Source organism: Melospiza melodia, chromosome 8 (assembly GCF_035770615.1).
Source record: "Melospiza melodia melodia isolate bMelMel2 chromosome 8, bMelMel2.pri, whole genome shotgun sequence".
Taxonomy (NCBI): Eukaryota; Metazoa; Chordata; class Aves; order Passeriformes; family Passerellidae; genus Melospiza; species Melospiza melodia.
This window is the reverse complement of record NC_086201.1, coordinates 694,312-719,347: the sequence shown is the minus strand read 5'-3', so window position 1 is coordinate 719,347 and position 25,036 is coordinate 694,312. Positions and strand designations below refer to the sequence as shown.

At 52.1% G+C, this 25,036-nt stretch overlaps 1 protein-coding gene and 2 non-coding genes across 5 annotated transcripts in view; 2 read left to right on the top strand and 1 right to left on the bottom strand.

Moving 5' to 3' along the window:
* The first annotated feature begins 987 nt into the window (after nucleotides 1–987).
* Nucleotides 988–1,059, top strand: TRNAA-CGC (transfer RNA alanine (anticodon CGC)). Its single transcript has one exon. It is a non-coding gene; the product is annotated as a tRNA-Ala (tRNA).
* A 232-nt stretch (nucleotides 1,060–1,291) lies between these two features.
* TRNAG-GCC (transfer RNA glycine (anticodon GCC)) lies at nucleotides 1,292–1,362 on the bottom strand. Its single transcript has one exon. It is a non-coding gene; the product is annotated as a tRNA-Gly (tRNA).
* A 7,252-nt stretch (nucleotides 1,363–8,614) lies between these two features.
* GPD2 (glycerol-3-phosphate dehydrogenase 2) overlaps nucleotides 8,615–25,036 on the top strand; it is a 48,622-nt gene continuing 32,200 nt past the window's right edge. Inside the window, exons 1-3 of one of the 3 annotated variants that reach the window (XM_063161477.1) lie at nucleotides 8,615–8,760; nucleotides 18,959–19,066; nucleotides 23,608–23,776. In XM_063161477.1, the coding sequence (XP_063017547.1) occupies nucleotides 18,965–19,066; nucleotides 23,608–23,776 (271 nt within the window). In that variant the 5' untranslated portion in view covers nucleotides 8,615–8,760; nucleotides 18,959–18,964. Of the gene's footprint in view, nucleotides 8,761–18,170; nucleotides 18,190–18,372; nucleotides 18,407–18,958; nucleotides 19,067–23,607; nucleotides 23,777–25,036 lie in introns of those variants that run through there. The other 2 variants (XM_063161479.1, XM_063161478.1) reach the window with 2 other exon arrangements.

The following is a 25,036-nucleotide window of genomic DNA, read 5'->3' as shown; positions in this document are numbered from 1 at the left end:
CCTGGTGAGGAGCCATGGCCACTCTGCACCTTAGGTTACACACAAACCAGAGTTCGGGTGTTGATTGGGAAAAACCCAGTAACTCCCAGAAAGCAGCTTCTTAAAATCTGGCTGGAAGAAAGTCAAGCTGTAAGTGCTGTTTTCTGACAGGATGGAAACACCTGAGTGGCCAAGGTTATGGATGTCAGAATGGGAATGGCTGGGTGCAGAAGAGCCCTAAGGGATTGGTATTGCTGCCTGTGGGAGAATAAATGAAATGAATTTATTTAATAAATTAAATATAGTATCCAGTATTCCTCCCTGTGAGGGAGGTGAGGCCCTGGCACAGAGCAGCTGTGGCTGCCCTGGATCCCCGGCAGTGCCCCAGGCCAGGCTGGACACTGGGGCTGGAGCACCTGGGGCAGGGGAAGGTGTCCCTGCCATGGCAGGGTGGATGGGATGGCATTTAGGGTTTCACACCCTCCACACCCGGCTGGGATGGCATTTAGGGTTTCACACCCCCAGGCTGTGAGCTGTGGGGTGGCTGGGCAGCACACCCAGCGCCGCCATGGAAATGGGGTTTGGGTTCCGGCACTGGCGGCACCGCGCAGCTCCGGTAAAGGCAATGGACGGCGCTGGTTCTGCTGGGTCTCCGCACGGGAACAACGTGTTTGGGTTCCTCTCCGTCAGCACCAGGGCTCCAGACCCGCCGGCTCCTGTCCCCGCTGGGGGATCAGCACCGGGGGCTGCCCCCGGCCCGGGGCCCTGCCTGCGGCTCCCCGCTCACGGACGGGCCGCTGCCACCCCCGGGGCTCCGTGTCTCGGTCCCGGGACTCCGTGGCCGTGTCCCGGTGCCTCCGGCGGGGCTCTGTTGCTGTGTCCCGGTGCGGGCGGAGCGCGGTGCCGGCAGAGGGAGTTGTGTGGGGACGAAACGAGGCCGGACCAGCACCGGCACAGGCCGCGGCCCGCCCTCCATTTGGGGGCGCCTGCCGGGAGCTTCGCACAGCCGGGGATGTAGCTCAGTGGTAGAGCGCGCGCTTCGCATGTGTGAGGTCCCGGGTTCAATCCCCGGCATCTCCAGGCGCTTCTTTTTTTTCACTATTTTCTTTTTTTTTTTTTTCTTTTTCCCGTCTCTCCGCGCGGCCGCTGGTTCCGCCACGCCAAACCAGTACCGCGCCTCCGGCACGGCCCGGCCCCGTCCGGCCCGGTATCGCTTCCTCCCGCCCGGGAGCCCCGCGGGGAAAATCAAAGCTCGGCGGCCACAAAACGCGGCGGCTCCTCCGCGGTAAAAAAAAAAAAAAAAAAAATCAGTTGCATTGGCCGGGAATCGAACCCGGGCCTCCCGCGTGGCAGGCGAGAATTCTACCACTGAACCACCAATGCACGCTCGGATTAAAGTTCCTGCCCCTGCCAGAACCAGCTCACCCACGGCACCGACGGCATCGATGGTATCGCACCCGCCTGCTTCATTCTCTTTCTCAGTCCGACGCTGCTCTGCTCAGCCATCATTTCCAGGGAATAAAAAGCTTTTAAAAAGTCACCACTAGCCGTTATACATCGTGCCTCTAAAGGATTAAAAAAACCCTGGCAAAATGTATACTAAAGGGTTAAAAAAACCCTGGCAAAGTGTATACTGCACCCACCATACATGCCACAGAGTCTGGCCTGACTTGGTTTTGGTCTTGTTCATCTCTCACAGATGCAAGACGTCACTAATCATTATTTCTGTGATATTTTTAAAAACTTTTTTTTTTCCTCAGTATATTCTTTGAAAACTTCTTTCATTTCTAAGCATTCTGTTTGTAGCAGGGATAAACTAATAAGTAAGGAGTGATTTAATGGAAGAACTTCAGGAGATTACAGGTGAAGGTTTCCAAGATTCTTTACCCCAAGCACTATGGTTGGAGTCAATCTTAAAGGTCTTCTCCAACCTAAATGGTTCTGTGATCATGCTTTACATGTAAAAGCTTTCAGATCAAGTCACAAATGTACATTTTTGTTCCTTTTCCACCCTGGAAGGACTTTGCCAGGGGAGGCCAGGGGTTACGGGCTCAGAGGCTCAGCTGACCCACAAGGGAGTCATCGGAGTGTGCTCACGATGGTCTCTGTGACTTGCCAGGTGATGACATTTCAGCACGCTGTGCCTGTGTGTGATGTCAGCAGTGAGTCCCAGATTGTGCTGTGACACGGCCATGCTGTGTCCCAAAATAAACTATCAATTTGCCTTGGACACACTCCCACAAACAGCCACATGTGAGCCAGAGCCCAAGGAAAAGCTGCAATGAGTGCTTCACATCAAGGGAACGTGGAGGTTTACGTACAACAGTGCTGGGGAACACTGCCTGGGCAGGAGGAACAGGTCACAGGCAAGGTCAGCACAGGTCAGAAGCAAGCAGGTGTTCTCTGGTTCAACCTTCTGGCACTGCAGGTCATGTTCCAGCGTCCTGTGCTTGGATGTGCGTGAACACCACAAGGTAACAACCCAGCACAGCTCCCTTTCCTTCTCAGCTTCCGCTGCCAGAAGGCAACATAATAAAAACTGTAAGTAATAATTATCTAATTATCATTTAGGCTGTGGCTTATGGTTGGATTAGTCAGCAAAACTGTTTTGTCAGACAAGGCCAGGACCAAAAACCCCCCAAGCACTCAGGCAAAAGATACTCATATTGAGAAGCCCTAATTCCCCATTTTAACTGTGTCTGTAAACTGAAAAGCTTGTTTTTCAGTTTCTCAGACAAGCTGAGGACCAAAACCCTCCAAGCATTCAGGTAAAAGACATTCATACTGAGAAGCCCTAACTCCCCATTTTACTGTGTCTGGGAGTCAGCCATGCAGACACAGCTTGCCCTATTTCTGTTCTCCACCTCCTCACTGCTGGTGAGCTGGGGCTGTGCCAGGCAGGGACACCTGGCAACATCTGTGCCCAGCAGCTGTGCCCAGCAGCACGCCCTCAGAGAGGGCACGGAGCCAGAACACCGGGGCTGGCGGGGGCTGGAGAAGCCCTGTGAGATCACCGGGTCCAGGGGGTCACCCAGCGCTGGCAGGGCACCTCTGATCCCTGTCCCCAGGTGCCCCTGTGCCCTGTGGGGCAGGCAGAGCAGAACGTGCTGTGTCGGTTTGGAGAATCATTGCACAGAGGGTCCCACAGTGACACAGACTTTGCACTACCTGTTCCCAGAGCAGAAATGGGACCTGTCCTTGCACCCTAACAGCTCACAGAACAGTTCCTCATGTCCCTGGACTGTTCTGCAAACGCTCAGAACATCTGGGAACGTTGGCTGACGTCCTGCAGGGAATTCTGTCACCAGGAGGAGTTTGGTGACTCCAGGCCTCCCTGGGGCCCAAGGTCACCCCAGAACATGCTCCTGGAATCCGTTCCCAAGCTGTGTGAGCCAGGCTCACACTTGGCTTCCCTCAGAACTGCCTGGGAGTAGGGGGTGCTGAACGGGGCAGAAATGGACACCTGCAATATGAGAAATGGTGCTCCAGGCCTCAGAACTGCTGAAAATCTCACAGGGTCAGTTCAGCTGAGCAGGAATCAGAACCCTACGCCAACAGAACAAGGAGCTCTAAGGGGTTCCTTGCCTCAGCTGTCACAGTGGCTGGGAGAAGGTTCCCTGCCAAGCTGCAGTGCAGAGGGATCTGTTCTGTGTGCCCCATGGACACGGCCCTGCGGCAGCAAGCCCAGAGCAGGTGACAGAGCTGGTGAGGGGACTGGAGCTCCCTGTGACCCTGAGAAAGCTGGGCCTGGTCAGCCTGCAGGGGAGCAGGCTCTGGGGACACCCCAACCCCAACCCCTAACCCTAAACCCTTCACCCTGAGGGACAGCCCAACCCCTAACCCTACACCCTGAGGGACACCCCAACCCCTAACCCTACACCCTGAGGGACACCTAAACCCCTACCCCTAAAGCCTGAGGGACACCTCACAGGCCCTTCCAGTGTCTGAAGGGGGGTACAGCAGAGCCAGAGAGGGACCTTTCACCAGGAGCTGCAGGGAGAGGGCAATGGGGAGTGGCTTCACACTGACAGGGGAAATTTAGGTTGGATATGTGGAATAAATCCTTCCCTGTGAGGGTGGGCAGGCCCTGGCACTGCTCAGGTGCCCAGAGCAGCTGTGGCTGCCCCTGGATCCCTGGCAGTGCCCCAGGCCAGGCTGGACAGGGCCGGGAGCAGCCTGGGACAGTGGAAGGTGTCCCTGCTTCTGGCTGAGGCCTGGCAGGGCAGAGCCCAGGAGCTTCAGGTGTTTTTGCTGACTCTGCTGTGCCCCTCTGAGGAGGATGCTGCAGCTCAGGGCCACCCCCAGCCTCTCTCCCCAAGCTCAGCTGGTGCACTGTGACAGGAACAAGGCTGGGTTGATAGGCAGTGGTAAATCAGCTCAAATCAAGCCTAAAAGTGCAGGTGTGGCTGACCTGGGGTGTGGCAGTGGCTATCATTGCTTCCCTCCTGCCTGCTGCCTCGGACACGTGCTCCCCTGTCTCGTGGAGGGACTGTGCAGTCAGTCCATATAAAATGGGTGTGCACTGATCTTTGTCCTGGCACAGGAAAATGGGCAAGTGTGACAGCACAGCTGTACCTGTACCGCTGGCTCTGCTCCACCTCCTCACGTGGAGCTCTATTAAACCATGGACATCCTGAAGGAGCAGCTGAGGGAGCTGGGCAGGGGCTCAGCGTGGAGAAAAGGGGGATCACGGGGGACTTTGTGGCTCTGCACAGCTCCTGCCGGGAGGGCACAGCCAGGGGGATTTGGGATCATCCCAGGGAACAGGGACAGGAGCAGAGGGAACGGCCTCAGGCTGGCCCAGGGCAGCTCAGGGGGGGCAGCAGGTTGAAAATTTTTAGAAATTCAGGAAGATTTTCTTCACAAAAGTGTGGTGAGGCCTTGGCAGGGGCTGCCCAGGGAGGTTTGCAGTGCCCATCCCTGGAGGTCTCCAAGGAATTCCTGGAGGTGGCACTCAGAGCTCTGGGCTGGGGACAAGGTGGGATTGGGCACAGCGGGGACTCCATGGTCTTGGAGGCTTTTTCCAACCTCAGGGATTCTGTGATTCTGTAAATGGAGATCTTAGAAATAAAGCCCAATGAGTAAATCAGAGCACCATGAAAGACAGCAAACCTCTGTGTAGGGACCAGCTGGTGTTTCACTCACTCACACACCAGGCAAGCCCAGTCAAGACTTCCAAGGCACTGAAGATAACCAGAGGCCTTGCAAAATGGCTTCTCAAAGCCTCTCCCAGGCGTGCTCCTGCCTCCTCTTGCGCAGTGCAGAGAAACTGCTCCATCCCCGCTGAGTGGGGCACACGCACATCAACTCGATTTTAACAGGTCACGAATGAGCCGGGCATTTAAAAATATCCACCTACCCAAAAGGACAAATGAATCCGTACTGTGGAGCCCTCAGCAAAGATGGTTGGAACAAAACAAACAAAACAATCCTGGTAATCTTTTAGGGGAGACTTATAATGTAGAACAACTTGTCAGTGCGGGTTAAAGTTTTAAGGCCTAGCAATTTTGACAGCGTCCCTTTGAGCACAGCGAGCGCGCGGGGACGAGCAGGACAGCAAAAGGTCACTTGGTCACACATATCTGCTGCCTCTCTGAAGTTTAGCTCAAGACCCACCAGGCACGTCCCAATTAATTATTTAAATCTGCAGGGAGAAATATTTCAGTAGATGAAAAAGCATAATCTGAAATTCTGGGCAAGGTACAGGATGGCTAGCGTGGTCAAAATGGTGCTGAGGGAAAATGGGGCGAGATATCCCTGCCACTCCCACCCAGGAAGGCTGATTGCTCCAGATACCAGCCTCTCAGGGATTTTCCAATATCCTTTCTTTTTCAATGGAATCGTTCTGGATCACAAAAGGTCACTGAAACCAAATTGACAATGATACATGTGGTTATTTAAAATAACTTTTCCCGGCACAATTATTGATGATGTTGCTGGCAATCTGCAAGTTCCTTATAAATGCATGGACACCCTGAAACTGTTCATCCCAGATCCTGCCTAAAGTGTCCCAAAGGAAAGCCATCAGGCAGGCAATGCCAGGGAAATGGGCATTGGAAGCAAACAGGAGACTCAAATCCTGGATTTATTCATTACGGGATACCAGGCTGGGAATTTTTAATAGTCACTGTATGTATCTGAGCAGGTTTTCTAAGCTTTTCCTAACCAATTCAATGGAGAAAATACCTGGATAAAAAGCAGACATGTACAGTTACCAGGGCTGGTTTTCATCGGTCATTGTCTGAGGGAAAAAAATAATACAGCACAAATTCTGAAGAGCCTTTTGCCTTGCTTTTGCTGAATACAGTTTCTCACTCCAGCACATGTACAGAAAATAAATTTAATAGGCTTTTTCTTATATTTCCTGCCACAACAAAGCTCCTTAAACGTTTAAAGAGAAAATAACTACTCTTGACTAGTGCAAGCAGTCTTGCTTTCTAAAAGATACTGTTCTTCTTTTCTTTACCAACGAATTTGTGCTGTCCATCAGACCTAGCTGGGCCATTTGCCCCAGAAAAACACGGATGCTCCACATCCCTTCCTTCCATTCCCTCCTGTGCTGCCATTGCAGGGAGAGGCCAATTAATTACAGTGTTTGTTCTGCCACCAATAACGTGACCCGTGACCTTATTCTTTTAAAGCTGCAATTTCTGCATCTGTTCCTGCAGCTCAGCCCTCGTGCGGGATCTCGATGGGACAGCCAACAATCAGACATGATTACAGTGACAACACACCAGAACAGGAAAACCAGCCCCTTTCTCCCCTCAGAGCGCTGGATTTATCTCCTGCAGGGCAGGGGAGCACCTGAGCAGCAGCAGCAGCAGAGCAGCAGCAGCAGCAGCACATGCTGCTGGGCACTAAACTGAGAAAGCCTCGGGCTGTACCTGCAGTGACACCCGACACTCCGGCCCGAGATGGGAATGATTTCACACCTAACCTCAGACACCACCAGCCACCTGCATTTCCCACCGGCAGGACCTGCCCTGGATCCTGCTGGGAAAATCCCAGCAGTGAAATTCTGCATCTGTTTCTGTGCCTTTGTCTCAGCTCTCCTGCCACTGCCACCACCCTTGCTCCTCACAAAGACATTTTCCTCAAGACAGATTAGCAGAAAACATATTTGTGAACGTATGAACAGATTTTCTTCTTATGATACATAACTTTGGCATGCAGTCAGGAAATGGTGATGATCTTTTTCCCCATCTTCCTTTGCTAATGAAGAGAAAGTGCCTCTGGGGCTGAGGACAAAAGGTGAACTCTCCCTGCACACAATTTACACCTGCTGAGCACATGATTTCGGGCATCTGAAATTCCTGTCTTGGCAGGTGTCCCGGGGACCAAGCCACACGCACGGAGACTTGCTCTGGAGGTAATATTTTCATCCAGGCATTAAATAAAAAACAGACTTGAGAGGGATGAATTTTGCAATACTTTCAGGCATCTCATTTTTTTACTTAACCTTGTAAAACTCTTTCACTCTTCAAACTTATGCAGCCCAATGTTAAACAATCAGTAACTAAGATAAAAAGACGGTAGTAGTTGAACAGAAGCCTGAAGTAGGGGAGAGAGCAGCCCATCCCTGTTTATTGGTAGCTGCCCTGTGAAGGTGGGGAGAACCTCCCCTAGAAAGTGAGATTGCTTGGGAAATGTGATCCTTATAAAGTTTTCACTTTCCTTTATGAGGAGAGTAGTACAACACTCTCATTTTTTACCCCCTTCAAGATTTTGCAGGTTGGAAAATGTTGATGAGACACAGCACTGGAGTGCAGAAAATGCTCACTTGGAAACCAGCCATAGATACATTTTGCACTCATAAACTGCTCTCTATCAATCAAAATTTGTCATACATGAACACTAATAGTCCAGCATGTGGGTAGACAACCACTTTGAGAGGCAGGAGGAAAGGGGATTCTCCTAGCTCTAACAAACATTTGTTAAGAGATGGATGAAACAACATCTAGTGCCATGTTGGAACACATACGTGGGGTAGGCATCCACATCCAGAACTTGTGTGTTGGGTCACGATGAAATTATTTGCCAGAAAAAGCATTGTAATCCTTTTTTTAAAAAAAAATTTATTTTATTTGTATCCCAATTATTCTTCCTTTGTGCTCCAAACACCACACACCCTAAAACCATACCCTTAGAAAACAATGAATCATCGTCTGGTCTTTTCCCTTTTCTTTTCAATTCCTTCTCTTCAGTTGACAGTTTCTAAGCCAGAGTATCTTCTAATTCTGGCTGCCACTCGAGATCTTAGCTCCTTTTAAGAGCACTAATGTTCCTGGGATAAACACGGCTCCCATCACCAGTGACTGAATATCACTGACTTTGCAGAACTCACGAAATCCAATCCTTGCAGTTGTTTACTGACTGGAAATGACACCCAGACAGCTGAAGACCCCGATCAGCTGCGCGGGCGGCAGAGCCGGGCCCCACGCGTGGGCCGCAGGCCTCCGGTACCGCCACGGGCGCAGCCCCGGGGAGGGGCCGCCCTGGGCGGCGACCCCCATCACGCAAGGCCGGGGATGAGGAGGCCGCGGCGGGCCCCTCCCCACGGGCCCAGGCCGCAGCGGCGGCGCTCCCGCGGCCTTGGCGGGGCAGCCGCGGCCCCGGGCGGGGAGCAGGGCGGGGAGGCGCCGGCGGTGTGCGAGGCGGAGCTCGGGGGAGCCCGGCTGGCTGCTGCAGGCGGAGGGCGGGCAGGGAGAGAGCCGCCCTCCTGATCTCCTCCCGCGGCCGGCGAGCAGCCCGCAGAGGGACGCGGGCTCCCGGCGCTCCGCAGTAAGTGCCTCTCGGGTCCGGCTCACCGGGCTCCGAGCCGCGGCGGGCGGGATGAGGGAGCGGGGCCGGCCCGGACGCGCGGGTGGAGCGCCCTGAACACCGCAGTGCTTTCATTAGAAATGCGTATGGAACGCATCCTGCCTGCCTCCCCTGCACATGCCGCCCTGCTGCCCAGAGCTGCTGCCCTGGGTCCCTGGCAGTGCCCAGGGCCAGGCTGGACACGGGGGCTGCGAGCGCCCGGGACAGGGGAAGGTGTCCCTGCCACGGCAGGGTGGGACCGGAGCATCTTTAACGAACCATTCTGGGATTTTATCATTCCCTGTGGGAGGCTCAGGAACAGCACGGGTGGGTGGGATATTGGGAAGAAATCCTTCCTGTGAGGGTGGGCAGGCCCTGGCACAGGGTGCCCAAGCAGCTGGGGCTGCCCTGGGTCCCTGGCAGTGCCCAAGGCCAGGCTGGGCAGGGTGGAGCAGCCTGGGACCATGGAGGGTGTCCCTGCCATGGCAAGGGTGGGATGGAATGGGATTTAAGGTCCCTTCCAGCCTAAACCATTCAATGACTCTATGATCTTACACAGCAGCTTTAAATGCCAAGTGCTCTCAGCCTCCTCCCCCTGTTTTATTTAAGCTTTTGGATGGGGGAAAAAATAATAAAAAAAGGAGAGTGTGGCAGTTTTACAGAGGTGGTGCAGAGCCCCTGGCAGCTGTCCTGTGTGTGGGCCATCCCTAAGAATGTCCCACAACAAGAGGTCCAGCCTCAGTGTCTCCCTGTCAGGACAGCTGCTGTGTGCCTGTAGGTGTCTATATATAATAAATAAAGAGGTTGCAGAGCTGATTAACTATATTTTTTTTTCTTGGATAGAGCTGGTAGAAATAATATCTCCCATTATAAAAAAGGCCCCAAATTCTTGGTAAGAAATAGCACAGCTGTAATTACACTGAACTTTGTAAAATGAAAGTAAGTTATTACTTCCGCTGAAAGTACTCGTGGGACCATTGCTTGGTGTCCTAAACTTCTCTGAGTTCTTACCTCTGTTAAGCAGTCAGTGAATGTTTGTAAGCCTGATTCTACAGGAAAAGATGTAAATGTGTGTGTGGAGAGCTTGGGCTCCAAAGCAGCCAGGTTTACTCCCTCCTTGACTTCCTCTGGTGAACAGGTAGTGCAGGTGTGCTGAGAGCAGCTCCTTTCACCTGCTGGGAAGCAGGGGCTCTCCTCCTCTCCAAAGGATTTGCATTTTCTTCTCTTCCCTGCTCCTTTCCATCCTTTTTTTTTTTTTTTCCTCTCTTATTCTTGGTTACAGTTCTTCAGGAATTTTCAGTGAGGAGCAGTGACTGATTAGCCAGTAAAGACTTGGTCTGATAGTTCAGGATCTTTCTGTGTTAATATGTAAAGCAAAGGCCAGTGTTGCCCCTTCAATAGCAATAACAGAATATTATTCATTTTAACATTAGGCATTAGCAGTTTACTTAGTCTGAAGTTGGATGGAAGTTTTGAGTAGGCACAAGTGTGCATACAAAATTATTCACACCCCTTGTATCTAATTGGTAGCCTTACTTTGGTTGTGTATATATGGATTTACACTTTGTTGTGCTTAATTATGTGTGTGCACAGGAGCACAGTAATAATAACAACGTTGTGAGCTAGACCTTGCTGCATAATGTAGTATTTTCTCTGGAGATCCATCTCTGCCTGCTGGCTGTCCCTGACAGGAGTTTAGGAAGCTGGCAGGATGTGGTCAGTGCAGTGGCCATTCATGCAGAGCAGTTTTCCAAAGGACAGCTCCTGCAGGTTCCTTGCTGCTGCCTGCTTTGTCTCCACACAAGTCTCTGCAAGCTTTAGCAAACATTTGAAAGAAATGTGGGTTTTCTGCTGTCAGTCTGCAGTTGTGACTTTCATCTTCCACTCGTAGCTGATGGTTTCAAAACAGGGCTTGGCATTTGCAAGTAGCTCAGTTAGGCAACATCTTCCTTGTGCTGGTGCTTGTTTGTGTGCTGGCAAATGGGACCCGGGGAGTTACTTTGGCTTTTTATGGGCTGGGTACCCTCAGTCTCAGCCAGAGCTCTGCCAGCCTGGCTGTGCAGATTTACCAAGCCACTGTCTGTTCTTGGCCTCGTGGCTGTGGTTGGCAGCTGGGTTTTTGCAGGGATTAGCTGTGCCATGGTGGGTGTGCTCCTGGGAGCACAGATGTGAGCACCAGGGTGCTGATCCCTGTCCCTGTCCCCCTTCTGGGACCTTCTGGGCAAGGGACACCAGGGCCAAGGTGGGAAATGGGAACAGGCTGGGCTCTGCTCCACGGAACAGGGACAGGAGCAGAGGGAACGGCCTCAGGCTGGCCCAGGGTGGCTCAGGGGGGGCACAGCAGGAATTTCCCCATGGAAAGGGGGCTCAGGGATTGGAGCTGCCCAGGGAGGTTTGCAGTGCCCATCCCTGGGGGTGTCCCAGCAATTCTGGAGGTGGCACTCAGGGCTGGGGACAGGGTGGGCATGGGCACAGCTGGGACTGCATGGGCTGGGAGGGCTTTTACAACCTCAGGGATTCTGGGGATTCTGTGCAATAAAAATTAAAGGGTGGAAAAAGAAAGCTGAAGTAAGTGGGACAGAAGTAGATCATCCTTTAAGGAAGGAAGGATTCCTGCACTTTACTGCTCCATGGGTGCTTGTGGATCACTGGAGCCACTTGGGGTAAACACTGCAGAGCACAGAGACCACAGAGCTGTTTGCAGCAGCAGCTGTTGGGCTCTAGGACTCCACTAATTAGCTCTAATGTAGATGCAGCCCATTTCTTCCAAAAAGCTTCACTTTAGGAAATAGCTTTTGTTACGTAAGGAACAGACAGTTTGTAATCAGAGCTCTTCCACAACATCACAGTATTGATTTTGGAAACATTCCATATCCCTAAAAGGCTCTCTCTGGGCTGGGTTCCCGAGCCAGCGTGTAGCTCTGTCTCCAGGGGTTTCCAGGTGAACTCACCCCCAATCACAGCCAGATCCTGTGGATGGCGTCCAAAGTCTTGGACTGGCTTGATTTATTTGCTTTGCAAAGCTTCTCATACGAAGCGTTGGTTCTGATTTCAGAGTGATTCTGAACGCAGGCCCCTCCTCTAGGATTAGATTTGCATGTGCTATCAGGTCTCAATCTGTATCCCAGGATATAAAACTAGGCTACTTCCTTGCCACACCTAGGTATTCACCTAGTTAGTAGCTATTTTTTGAGCAGGTTCCTGATTGTGTGTGCAGGTATATGTCCAGTCTTGTAAAAAGCAAAACCCCTTGTTTTCTAACCCCTGCTCCTTGGGTCTTTGGCTAGGGAGCGGAAGGAAGAGCATGGATAAAGTGCCAGCATTGGGATCCAGTTGAACTGGCAGACTGTCTATTCCAATATCCGCATTAAAAATGGGGGGAATGAAGAATATATATAAAAAAGGGAAACAGCTATAAATTAACTGTATCTGACAAATGCATTTCTTTCCAGTGGCAGTTATTGGCTCACAGTCATTGTACTGTGTGCATGGTTGATGGCTGATATTAACCCCCCCCAACAGTGAAAGCAAGAGTGACTATCTGAGAAGTTTAAGTTAAAACAACATTGGCACAAGAACACAAAAGTATGGAAATCATCCTGCACACATTAGTCAGTGATCGGGCTGGAGACCAGGCTTCCCATGGGACAGGAGGGAACTGAAATACTTTCATCTAGAACTTGATAAATATATTGTGATGTGTGTATGCTGGGAAAGCTCAAAATACCTGTTGACATTGGAGTTTCTTTGTATTCCTGTTAGTCCTTAGATACAGTTCTTGGGATTACAGCCATCCCTGTGTGCAGTGTTGCCTCATTCCCAGGGACTGCTACTGTCTGTGGCAAGGCTATTGCTGTTGAAATTCCGAGGGGGATTTACACAGAGGACTTTTCCACTCATCATCTGTAAGTGGGAGGGTAATGAAGCAGCAGAAGAAGAAGGTTAGGCTAAAATCGAAACACTGACATTGGAAAGAGGAGCTAAAACAGTTTGTTCCTTGTGGGACAGAGTTCACAGCAGTGCTTGCGTCATCTAAAGCAGGGTGGGAATATCTTGGTGTCTGGGTACAGAAGGCAGATGAAGCAGTTGGAAGCAGTAGGACCAAGAGGAGGAATGAGGATAGGATACCTATTTTCTGCTTTGTTTCTCCTTTATTTTTGTGCCTGACAAGTGCTGCAGCCACTTTTGGGCATGGGAGCCGAGCTGGTTGCCTGTGCTGGAGCGTGGGAAGGACTTTCCCCATATGGTGAAGTGCTGCTTGGCTTCCACTTAGGGCACAGAGCGACCGGGGGGATTGGGGTTTAAATCCTGCAGGCAGGATGTTCCATGGCTGCAGGGTGACCCTGTGAACTGGATGGATATCACAGGCTGTGCTCCTGTGCTTGGCTGGGGAGGTGATCTCGGATAATGACTTAAATTGCAATGCCTGCCTTGTGTGTGAGAGCCCGGAGTGACGGGGAGGCTCCAGGGCAGGCTCTGGAGGGTGGCTGTGGCCGTGCTGTGTCAGCCCTGGTGGGACCCTCTGCAGCCCTTCCTTGGGCTGTGTTGGGTTGTGCCTCACCAGACATCTGCCTTGCTTGGGTTGGGTTAAGCTTTAAGCAGTTCCTTTCCAGCTGCTTCAGCTGCTCTGGCCTGACATCCCCTGTAACATCAACCACTCCTGGCTTCTCAAAGGCACGGGAGAGACAGCTTGCTAGATGACCTGCTGAAGAGCGTGCTAACTAGGCTCTTTTCAGGTTACATCCCCTTTTCTGGTTAGTTGGCCGCTTCCTGCATTACACACCGTGGAACTGAGGGTAACAGACCAGTACAGCACTGAAGGCTGCAAGTGCCCTGTCAGAACTTAACTTTCTGGCCTTGCTGCTAGGCCACCGCGGACACCTTGAGTAGTCCTGTGAGAGGGATGGGAGCTGGCTTGGAGGCAGTGAGGGTAGGACTGCAGCTCTTTGGAGAGGCAGGACTCAGCTCGGCCCGGAGGGACGTCAGTCTGCGCCTCTCATCGTCCCAAACTCACCTGAGGAGCGTTGGGAAGGAAGGAATTAGACAGTGCGCCCATGGCAGGTTACGCAAACCGTAGTGTAGATGATTATAAGTTTTCTATTTTTAATCCTTGCACGGAGTGACTCACTTTATTAGACGTGTTCGTTTGCACTGGAATGCGAAGCGCCCGGATTCCATGGTAATGGCCTCGCAAGGCACACGGGTATCCAACACAACAGATTGGGTTTCTCCTCCCAGTTTCCAGGGCTGTGTGTCTCAGAGCCTGTGTGATGGCAGCGCGGGGCGGCTCACGCTGCTGCAGCACAGCTCCGCAGCCTCCATCCATCTGCGCCCCTGCTTCTGCTGCGGCGCCCATCCTGCTTCATCCTCCTGGCCCTGGGGCTGAGCTCCCCGCCATTCCCCTCGCTCCTTTCACTCTGGCCATGGGCTGCTCACATCCACCTGTACCCGAGCAGAGAAGCACTGGCGGTTGTGGTGTTTCACATCCACCTGTACCCGAGCAGAGAAGCGCTGATGGTTGTGGTGTTTCACATCCAGCCTGTACCCGAGCAGAGAAGCACTGGTGCTTGTGGTGTTTCACATCCATCTGTACCCGAGCAGAGAAGCACTGGTGCTTGTGGTGTTTCACATCCAGCCTGTACCTGAGCAGAGAAGCACTGGTGCTTGTGGTGTTTCCCTTGCAGCCACTGGCTGCCTGGGGTGGGAGTGGGTTGCACAAGTCCCAGGAACGTCCAGACAATATCTGGCAGCTGGCTGGGCCGGGCATTACGGGAAGTAAGGAAGGCAAAGTCACTCCCAGGAGCTGTGCCAGCCTGGTGAGGGCTGCGGGTGGCAGAGGTTTGTCATGTGGGACACCCTGTGCAGAGTCATGAGGATGGCTGTTGAAATCCCCTCTTTGAAACCCAGGCTGTAAGTGGTGCCTTGTAGGGTTCTGGGGTTGAAGCAGTGTCAGGAGTGCATTACCTGCTGAAGTGGAGCCCTTGCCTTTGGCACAGCAGGTCCAGGCTCTGGTACCTGGGAGGGTCCCCTGGGCACCTCACCATGCAGGGAGCTGGTCACCAGCCTGGCTCTGGAGTGGGACACTCCTCTGCAAGTGGCTGTTCCATGCTGCTGTAGTCCAAGTGACTGTGACTGATGGTTAAGGAATGCACCAAGGACTTCCTACTGTGACTAGGGTTTGTATTAACTTTTGGAAATTGAAAGCAGGAACTTGTGCTGATAAATCTTTTGTGTAGTTTCCATTTTCTGTAGACTGCTCTCCCCGCCCCTTTGTGTCCTTTCAAGTTTAAAGTCTATTTCTTCTTATCATGAATCCTTTAATAGCAGTTTGAGCTCACGTCCCTCTGAATCTTCCCCAGCGCTCAGCTGTTCCTGGGAACTGTTCCCTGGGGACACTGAACTCCTTGGACAGATCACTCTCTGCAGTAGCTGCTCCTTGTGACGTGCTCCTGGCTCTTCCCACGCCAGCCAGGGGCTCCTGCTCCTGCCACAGCTTGTTCTAGAGCCTGTCAGGGACCTCGGCTCACCCTCCAGGTGAGGCCATGGGTCCAAAGGTGCCATTTATGGCTTCCACTGAAATCAAGGGTAAGGCTTAACATGCAGATTTAGTGTGTCAGATGGCACTGACAGCACTGAAACACTCTGAGCCGCTTTTAAAGGTGATTGAGAATATTTGTGTGATGGAAAGATGACATTTCTGACTGTAGTGCTTCTCATGCTGGTTGCTATTATAATTTTCATTAAAGTAAAATCCCATTTCTGTCACAAGCTATTGATCTCAGCTTGAAGAGAGGCAGGTTTCAGTAGCTGCTCCCAGAAGAGGAGGGGTTTGTGAGCGTGGGCTGTTCCCTGGTACAGCCTCCGTGGAACCACATGGGCTGCATTCCTTCCCCTTCCATCTGCCCTGGGGTGGATCCTGCTCAGAACTGGCAGCAGCCTTCCTCAGCCACCTGGGACAGAGCTGGGGAAAAACCCAGTGTCTGACCAGGGCCTCTCCTCTCCCTGTGCCTTGTGGCCCCCAGGCAGTGTCCAGTCCTTTGCAGAGGAGGCCGTGTGAGCCGTTTGCTGCCTGCAGAGCCGTTCCTTTGGGAAGAACCAGAGCTGTGCCGTGCCCTGGCAGAGCCTGGGGCAGCCTGGTGCCAGCGGTGCCCGGCCCTGCCCGCCTGCAGTGCCTCATCCAAACACATCCTCAGCAATGCAGGCTCGCGTTTCCCGGGATGCAATTGAGCTGTTCCAGGTGTAAAAGCACCGTCTGGCTGGAATGCCTGTCTGGCTTTGCGCTAGAGTGGCTTATGCTAAGCCCGGTTTTCCTTTCTCTCCTGAATAAGCTCCTGTTGGGGATGGAGAGCAAGATTGATGTGGCAATTTGAGCAGCCGGTCTGCTGGGAGAGTTCCTCTCTCGGGAGAATTGCCTGTAATCGGCTCCCAGCTCTGAGGAGAGCTAATGCAGCATGCCCCGGGGCCGGGCAAGGAGTAGGGAGCCCTGAGGCCAGAAATCCTCCTGCACAGGGCCATCAAGTCCCTTTCTGGGTGTTAGAGGTGTTACCTGCAGGATGACAGTGGGAACGCCCTGTGGCACATCTGATGTCACTTCAGCTGAACAGCTGTACCTGGCTGGGCTCAGGTGACAATCTCTGAGCTCCTTAGTCAGTGGTTAGTGTACCTTGTGTAAATCCTGTGGAAGGGAATGCTGGAACTCACAGGTGTGTCCCTGGTGTCCCAAATGAAGTCCCAGGAGAGGTCCAAGCCAGGGGATGAGAAGCAGGGCTGAGTGGTGTCTGTGCTTGCAGGAACCCTGGTTCTGAGCAGGGATTGTGCTCCAGCTATCACCCTTCCTCCTGAGCTCACACAGCATGGAAAGGGCACGCTTCCCTTTGTCTTCCTGCAGGCCAGCATCTCTGCAGATGTGTGACACACTCCTTGGAAGATGCTGATTTGTTCCTTTTCAGCTCCCTGGGTTGTTGTGTTCTGGCACAGGCACTTGGAGGGCTCCAGGCTCTCAGAGAGACTCCTGTGCTGCTGTGTGAGGGGTGTGGAGCCACTCCAGTACTGCCACCAGCCTTCCGTGGGCAGCAGAGCTGTCCTTGCTGCCCCCTGGCAGCCTCGGGCACAGGTGTGTGTCCCACAGTTCTGGCTGGGGTGTGCAGTGCTCCTGTCACCATCTGTGTGCTGTGGCTGCAGGTGGTGGCAGTGATGGTGGCCTGAGCTCCTCAGTGTGGGGATGGCCACGGGACTGTTCCCGCTGCCCTTCAGCTCCTGTGCTGTCCTCCTGTGCTCTCCTGGATGTTCCCACTGCTCTTCCAGTTCCTGTGCTCTCCTGGGTTCCACCTTGTGATCCAGCTTTGACTGTCCATAGTGTTCCTCTCTGTTTTCACAGAGGTGCTGTAGTGTTTGAGGCCGTGCCTCCACAGTAACTTCCCTCCCAGCTTTCTTTGCTGGGGTTTGTCTGTCAGTTCTACCTTTCACTCCCTGTCATGCCACAGAGGAAAGCTGAAGCTGATCTTTTTTTTTGCAGCCATAGTAAGAAGCAAATGGAAAATGTGATACAGGAAAGGCAGTCACGGTGGGAGTCTCCAAGAGCATAAGTGGCCCTCTTTGGAAAAACTTGTGGGAAGCTGCAAGTCTTGGCCTTCTGTATATGATTACTTACACAGTTTGTACACGCAGCAGCTCTGCATTGAATGCCTGCCCCAGAAATTGTGTGGGGGATTTCCCCCATGCTCAGGGTGCTGCAGGCAAAGTGCTCCGGGAATGAGGTCAAGCTTTGGCTTGGGAGGGACTTCAGAGCTCCTCTCGTTCCGTGGGCAGGGACCTGTCCCAGGTGCTCCCTGCCCTGTCCAGCCTGGCCTGGGCACTGCCAGGGATCCAGGGGCAGCCCCAGCTGCTCTGGGCACCTGTGCCAGGGCCTGCCCACCCTCCTAACCAGGAATTCCTTCCTTTGAGGCATTCCGGCCTGGGAACATGTTTGCATGCCCAGCCTGGCATGGGGAGCCGGCTCCCTGCTGCTGGCCTGGGGCTGATCCCCAGCACTGGTGCTGCGGTGCTGGCACAGGGCTGCACGCACAGTCTGCCCCTGCTTCGAGCCCTGTTGGTGCTGAGCCGCTGTCTGGGGACTGCTGGGGAGTGTGGCCAGCCCCTGGGTGCTGATGGGATCCCCAGGTGGGAGGGATGCTGTCCCTGACGTGCTGCAGCCCCAGCACCAGGGAGCACAGAGCAGACTGGGCCTGTTTAACATTCCGGTCAGCCCCGAGCACGTTTGTCATTCAGCACCCGAACACTGGGCCTATTAAGGGTTTGCCTGACCCACATAGGGCTGGTTTCACACCCTCTGAGCTGGGTGCAAAGTGCCACTCAGCGCTGTCCCTGTGTGTGTGCTGCTGCTGCTGCGGGCCCTGCTCCTGCTGCACCCGGGTAGGACGGGCTGGGCTCTGGGCAGCAGGGACTGCAGCAGGGCTGGGATGGGATGGGCTGGGATGGGCTGGGATGGGATGGGATGGGATGGGATGGCTTGGGATGGGATGGGATGGGATGGGATGGGATGGGATGGGATGGGATGGGATGGGAATGCAGCTCTGTCCCTGTGTGTGTGTGCTGCTGCTGCTGCGGGCCCTGCTCCTGCTGCACCCGGGTAGGACGGGCTGGGCTCTGGGCAGCAGGGACTGCAGCAGGGCTGGGATGGGCTGGGATGGGCTGGGATGGGATGGGGTGGGATGGGATGGGATGGGATGGGATGGGATGGGATGGGATGGGATGGGCTGGGATGGGATGGGCAGGCAGTGCAGGAGGTGCTGGGGGGGGGCTGATCACACCTCCTGTGGTGCTGGGATCAGGGTTGGTGGCACTGTCACTGCAGACAGGCTGTCCCTGGTCTGCCTTTCTGTGGGATTGGCAGTGCCTGGCACACTCAGGGTCACTGTGGGCTGTGGATATCTGCTCTGATCTCAATACTCTTTCATCCTTCAGCTTTCTCAGCAGACACCAGAGCACTCTGGCTTGCCTCTGTCTAGACTTTGTTTAGAAGTTACTAATATTGCAGTGAAAATCTCTAATTAAGATATTGCTACCCTAAATTTCAACTTGTCACAACATTGTTATTAGTTTCTTCAAATGGTTTATTCTGCGTGTACCAGATCCTGACATGGTAAAACTGCCAATTAATTTTTATCTTCTTTTCTTCCAGTAAAAAATGGCATTTCAGAAGGCAGTGAAAGGAACTGCTCTCATTGGAGGAGGTGCCATAGCAACAGTTTTTGGCCTCTCTCAATTTTCTCAGCATAGAAACAAACACGTAAGTATTAATTATGATTTTTGATAAAATAGGAAACTTAAAATCTGTCACAGCATATGTCAGGCTTGTACAAATAGTTTTAAAGAATGACCTTTGGCTGCCACTGGGGGCTTTACTTAGTTGCAGGAGGAGTGGAAAGACCTGACTGAAGTAATAGTGCTGTCTGCACAGGGTTTTCAAGCTGAGAGGCTGGAATTGAAACCAGCAGCACTACCTGTGAATATCCCAGGCTCAGCACAGAGCTGGTGCCAGCTCCTGCTGGGTTCCTGGGGCTGGGGACAGGGTGTGTGCCAAGGCAGGGCTAGGGCAGGCTCTGGTGGGCTGGGGTCCCAGCTGAGGGGCCGTGGGCAGGGGCAGCTCCCCCAGCAGGGCAGGCTGCTGCTGCAGCCACCAGCTAAAGCCAAAGCAGCACATCCCACGTCAGTCTGTGCACTGCATCTTGCTGCTGCAGAAAACAGATTGCCTGGGTGTCTGCTCCTCCCAGCAGGGCTGCAGTGGCTGTGCTCTTGGGCTCCTTTCTGCACCACTGCACCTTGGACTTGTAGGGCTGGCACATTCCTCTGAGACCCCCATTCCCCCAACACTGCCAAGGCCACCATGTCCCCACGTCCACAGTGGTCTTTAAGTCCCTTTTCTGGCTGTTTCTGTGGGGAGGAGGAGGAGCAGCTGGGAATGAGATGAGTCATGTCTGGGGAGCCAAGCTGCAAGTGGATAAGGGAGGATTCTTATGGCTTCAGATACTGTTGCAGAAAATAAACCCCAGCATTTCAAGTGAGCTCCCCATCGTGCTGCCTGCCTTGCTCCAAGCTGGTAATGTTCTCTCCAGAGTCTCTGTCCCAGGGTTTTACAGCCTGCCTTCAGTACTGGCAGAAATGGCAGCTGCAGCTTTGAGGACTGCTAAATAGGAGAGCTGGAAGGGAAAAGTCACCTGGAGAGGTCACTTGTTCCATATTGCCTGCAGTACCCCAGAATTCAGGGAATTCCTCTTTTTCTGGGGATGGATGGCCACTATGAGCTTCCAGAGACAGGTTAAACCCCAGGGTTTTACAGAGTGTGATCCTGGGGTCAAAATCACAGAACCACCTGTGCTTTTATCCCAACTAATTTTTCTGTACACACACATCTACTGGCATTTTGGGTCACATTTATGCAACTGGAACTGAGTCACTGAATCCCAGAATAGTGTGGATTGGAAGGAGCCTTAAAGCTCATGTCATTCCAGCCCTGCCCCATCCCTGGAGGTGTCCCAGGCCAGGCTGGGCAGGGCTTGGAGCCCCCTGGACAGTGGGAAGTGTCCCTGCCATGGCACTGGATGAGCTTTAGGTCCCTTCCAGCCCAAATCATTGTGGAATTCTGTGATTTGCCCTCAAACGCTCAGGCACCTGCACGGCCCAGGTGGCACAGTGAGCCTTTGCTGGCTGTTTCACCAGCACTTCCAGCACTGATGGGGACGCAGAGTTGGACACAGATCCTCCTGCTACCTGACCTTAGTGCTGCATTCTGGTTTTGGGCCTTTATTGAATGCATCAGCCTCAGCAGGCTTGTGCCAGGTGTGAGATGGGGTGTTCTGGACATGCCAGGTTCAACTGGAGACCACTGCTGGCTTTTCCTTCCCCTCTCCCCTCATGGTCACTGAGGAAAAGGCAGTGCTTTGGTTTGGAATTGCAGGATTCTGCTGTCCTTTCCCAGCCCTGCTCTTCCTGGTGTGTGAGTGTGTGGTTGGTCAGTAGGAATTGCTCAGCAAGGTGAATCCAATGTGTGATAATATGATAATGCATCAGGGCCTGCTCTGGGGAGTTCTAATTACTGTATTTTTTTGTTTAAATGAATAAGGATGATGAATTTGACTCTGCAAACCTACCTGGAGATTTACAGTAGCAAATTAACGAGAGCACTGGATTATGGATTACTAGATCACTTTATAACTTGATGATTAAATTCAAACTGCCAAACTAAATTCCTCTCACTAAGAGCTTAATCAAAACCATTCAGGGAACTCTTGCCTGAGAAATTGTAGATATAAACAGCAATTGCTTATTTCAGTAAACACACTTGTTCACTGCCAAACTAATCACGTTACTGCAGATGGAATCCCTCTGTGCAGCTTTTCTTCACTCCCCCATTTAATTGACAGCAAGATGCATCATATCTATATCAATTCCTGGTACTAATCACTCTGCTTATATTCCAGGGCTAATCTCCACACTCTGGCTATACCAGGGGCTGGATGCTGGGACTCTGCTCTGGGCTCTGCTAGGAGCCATTTGTTGTAAATAATGGGTATAAAAGCAAACCTAGACATGGAGTCAAACCCACCTGATGCCAGTGTTTCTTGAACTCCAAATCTCTCTTTTCTGGTGTTCTGTTATTTTCCTGAAGTAGCACGCTTGGAAATTTCCCAGGAAATGTAGTGCACAGTAAATTTGGAGGGGAGTTTCCTTCTCCAGAGCTCGTGGAAGTTGATCACATGTTGCTGAGCTTGATCAGCCAAAACACGTGCAAGATAGGGTGTTTTAGTGTCCCCAATTTCCTGCTTGTCATTGCTGTCTGGCAGTGCCAGGGTGGCCTTTAAGGTCCCTTCCAACCCAAGCCCTTCTGGGATTCTGCTATATGCTCTTCCTGTACTTTGGGGTTATAAAAGGTTTATGGCAGTGCTGGAGCCGACAGGGCCGGTGAGAGAGCAGGGCAAGAGGCAGGAGGAGGTGGGGATGGGCAGAATTCCGTGGCCAGGAGAATAACCAGGCACCTGAGTTTCTCTGAAACTCTTAAACTTCTCACCTGTCTCCTCCCAGCCCCAGAGTGCCTCGCGAGCCGCAGGCTGTGTCTGAGGGCTGCTGTGCCTGTGAGCAGAGTTTGCTGTCTGTGCAGCTGGGCACAGCTGGGCACTGCAGCTCCTGAGTGCCCTGCATGGGCTGGAGGACAGAGCTGATCCCACAGGGATCACCACGCTTGGGAAAAAGCAGGATTTCTTATAACTCTTATTTTTTCTGTCTTGTCCCCAGTCCCTCTCCAGCTCTCCTGAGACCCTTTGGGCCCTGGAGGGGGCTCTGAGCTCTGCCTGGAGCCTTCCCTTCTCCAGGGGAGCACCCCCAGCTCTCCCAGCCTGGCCCCAGAGCAGAGGGGCTGCAGCCCTGGGACAGCTCCAGGACCCATTGGATCCTCAGTATGAAGTGGAGGACTCTGTCTCCAGCCCCACTTTCCCCAGGGATTGCGCTGTACCACAGGGGCAGTGGCAGTGGCTGCTGCTGTCCTGAGGGATTTTCATCAGCTCCTTTAGTCAGCATTACAGTCAATATCATCCCTGATTGCAGGATGAACCTGCCCATTAATTATCTTTGCAATATGCACTTCCTTGAGTCATGGCTACTAGTTTTTAGATTTTATTTTCAGCTCTATGGCAGACATAGGGGCACAGAACGAATGCATTTAAATCATGATACTGCTGAGGAATGAGCAAATAATTCTGAACAAAAATATTTAGGCTGCATGCACCATATAATCTGAACTGAGGCTTTTTGTGCTTGGCTGGAAAGGAGTTTCTGTGGTTTGTCACTTGAATTTTTATGAGTCTGCTCTTTCCTGTCTGGGAGATCTGGGCAGAAGCTATTCTGCATAGTTAAGTCTGCCATTTGGCCTGGAGACTGTGCCTAAATTAGGTCTTAAATTAGGGTTAAACAGGTTTTTCTGGTGTTCAAAGTGTTTATAATTTTCAAGAAAGTCTGGAAACGTTCAGAATTCAGTTTAAGTTGACGTTAACAGCAGAGAGCCTTCAGAGACTGCTCAGACCCTTCCTGCTTGAGCCGTGGGCCGTGGTAGGTGGCTGAGCATCAGCCCTTCTCTCCACAGTCACTGCACACAGCAGCATTGGCTCTGGGAATATCAGCCCAAAGAGATCCCCAGGGCCATTCCAGGGAAATGGGAACTTGTCTGCAAACTGCCACGTTGTTAAGCTTTGTCACTTTAAACTTGTATTTTAACGTGCTCTAGGACATAAACTGCATTGCTTAGAAGTTTCTCAAAAAGGAGGTGAAATTAGAGTTTCTTGGTGTTTCAGGGCACTATGTTTGACAATCACATCACTCCTGAACCTCATTAAACTTGAGCTTGGATTAACGCCACTGCATGAGATGGGAAGTGTACACTCAGCTCTGGTGAATTTTTTTGAGAGTCCAGAGCCCAGCCATGTGTCTGTTTATTAAAATGCTTTCTTTGTAGTGCTTATTAAAATAATGACAGCATCCTGTAACTTTTGAGAGTTCCTAGAAATAATAATTACAGGTAGTAACACTTGAGTGCAGTGTTACATTGATGTGGGCAAGGTGAAGTAGAGGTGTGGTAGCCCTCCATGGGTTTAGTACCGTTTGCTCCTCAGTGTTTAATAGGCTGTGATTGTGAAAGGTGGGGGCAGTGGCTGGCAATAAGTGAGTTTACCTCTGTGGCTGTGGAGAAGGCTGCGTTTGGGGGTGTCTGCCCCCACGTGTGTGTGTGTGTGTGTGTGTGCAGAGCCAGCCGGGGCTCACGGCCGTGCTCCCCCTCTGCAGGGCGCCCTGGTGCAGGTGCAGGCTGCGGAGGCCGTCCCGGGCAGGAAGGAGCATCTCCCCACGCGGGAGCAGCAGCTGGCGGCCCTGCAGAGCGGCGCAGAGTTCGACGTGCTGGTCATCGGCGGGGGAGCCACGGGCTGCGGCTGTGCCCTGGACGCAGCCACCAGAGGTGAGGGCGGGCTGTTACCTGCGGGCTGTTACCCGTGGGTTACCTGCGATGGAGCACACTGCTCTGAGGGGCTTTCCTCGAGTGCCCGCAGGCAGAGGTTGGCTGTCCTGGCTGGGAAACCTCTGCTCCCAGAAGGACCCTGAGGAAGGTCATGTGGCCATGGTAATTTCTGAAAAATCCTTTCTTTAGGGTTTTTGCTCCTGAGAAGCTGGGAGGCCTCAGGAACAAAATGTATACAATGATTATCCGTGGAATGCAACAGGTGCATCTGTGATTGGTCTCATGTGGTTGTTTCTAATTAATGGCCAATCACAGTCAGCTGGCTCGGACAGAGAGCCGAGACACAAACCTTTGTTATTCATTCCTTTCTATTCTTAGCTAGCCTTCTGATGAAATCCTTTCTTCTATTCTTTTACTATAGTTTTAATGTAATATATATCATAAAATAATCAATCAGCCTTCTGAAGCATGGAGTCAGATCCTCGTCTCTCCCCTCATGCTCAGACCCCTGTGAACACCACCACAAGGTCATACAGCACAGTCTCCCCACCTTTGGGGAACTGGCCAGAGCACAGAGCCCTGAAGCTCTCAGGCTCTTTAACCTGGACATGCACCTCAGAAACAGAGACAAAACCCCAGGAGAACCTTTCAGTTTGAGCTGGGAAACACTCATCCAGCAGGTGTGGTAATATGAATGGATAAAGCAGTAGGGACTGAGCACAGGGAGATAAGTCCAAACTCCAGCCTGGTTGTTATATTTAATAACACAGGACAAAGATCTTCTCCCTTCTGCCTCTGCTGTGCTTTGGCAGAAAATGCAGTTGTAAAGCAGACAGAAATTATTACAGTTAATCTCTGTTTATCCTTTTCTTGGGTGTACTGGTTATATCAGTAGGTCTCTGAGGTGTGAAATATTCACGGGCATTTGGTTAATGAGTTGTGTCTCGTTGCTGTTCATTCATGGAACTTGCTCTTTTATCGTGTTTGCTTCGCTTAACAACAAATTTTGCTTTTCGTGTGTTTGATAAATCTTCACCAAATTATTTCTGATTGTGTCCATTAATCTTCAGTCACATTCGACAAAAATAAATTGCTCTGATCTTTCTAAGTTACCAGTAATAATTAGATTTTTTTAAGCACATAAAAGTTTTGGGAGACCAGCAGATGTTAAAATCTCAGTGTTGGCACTGCTGAGGGCCCTCAAGTGCTGTGTCCAGTTCTGGGTCCCTCATGGCAAAAGGACATTGAGGGGCTGGAGCA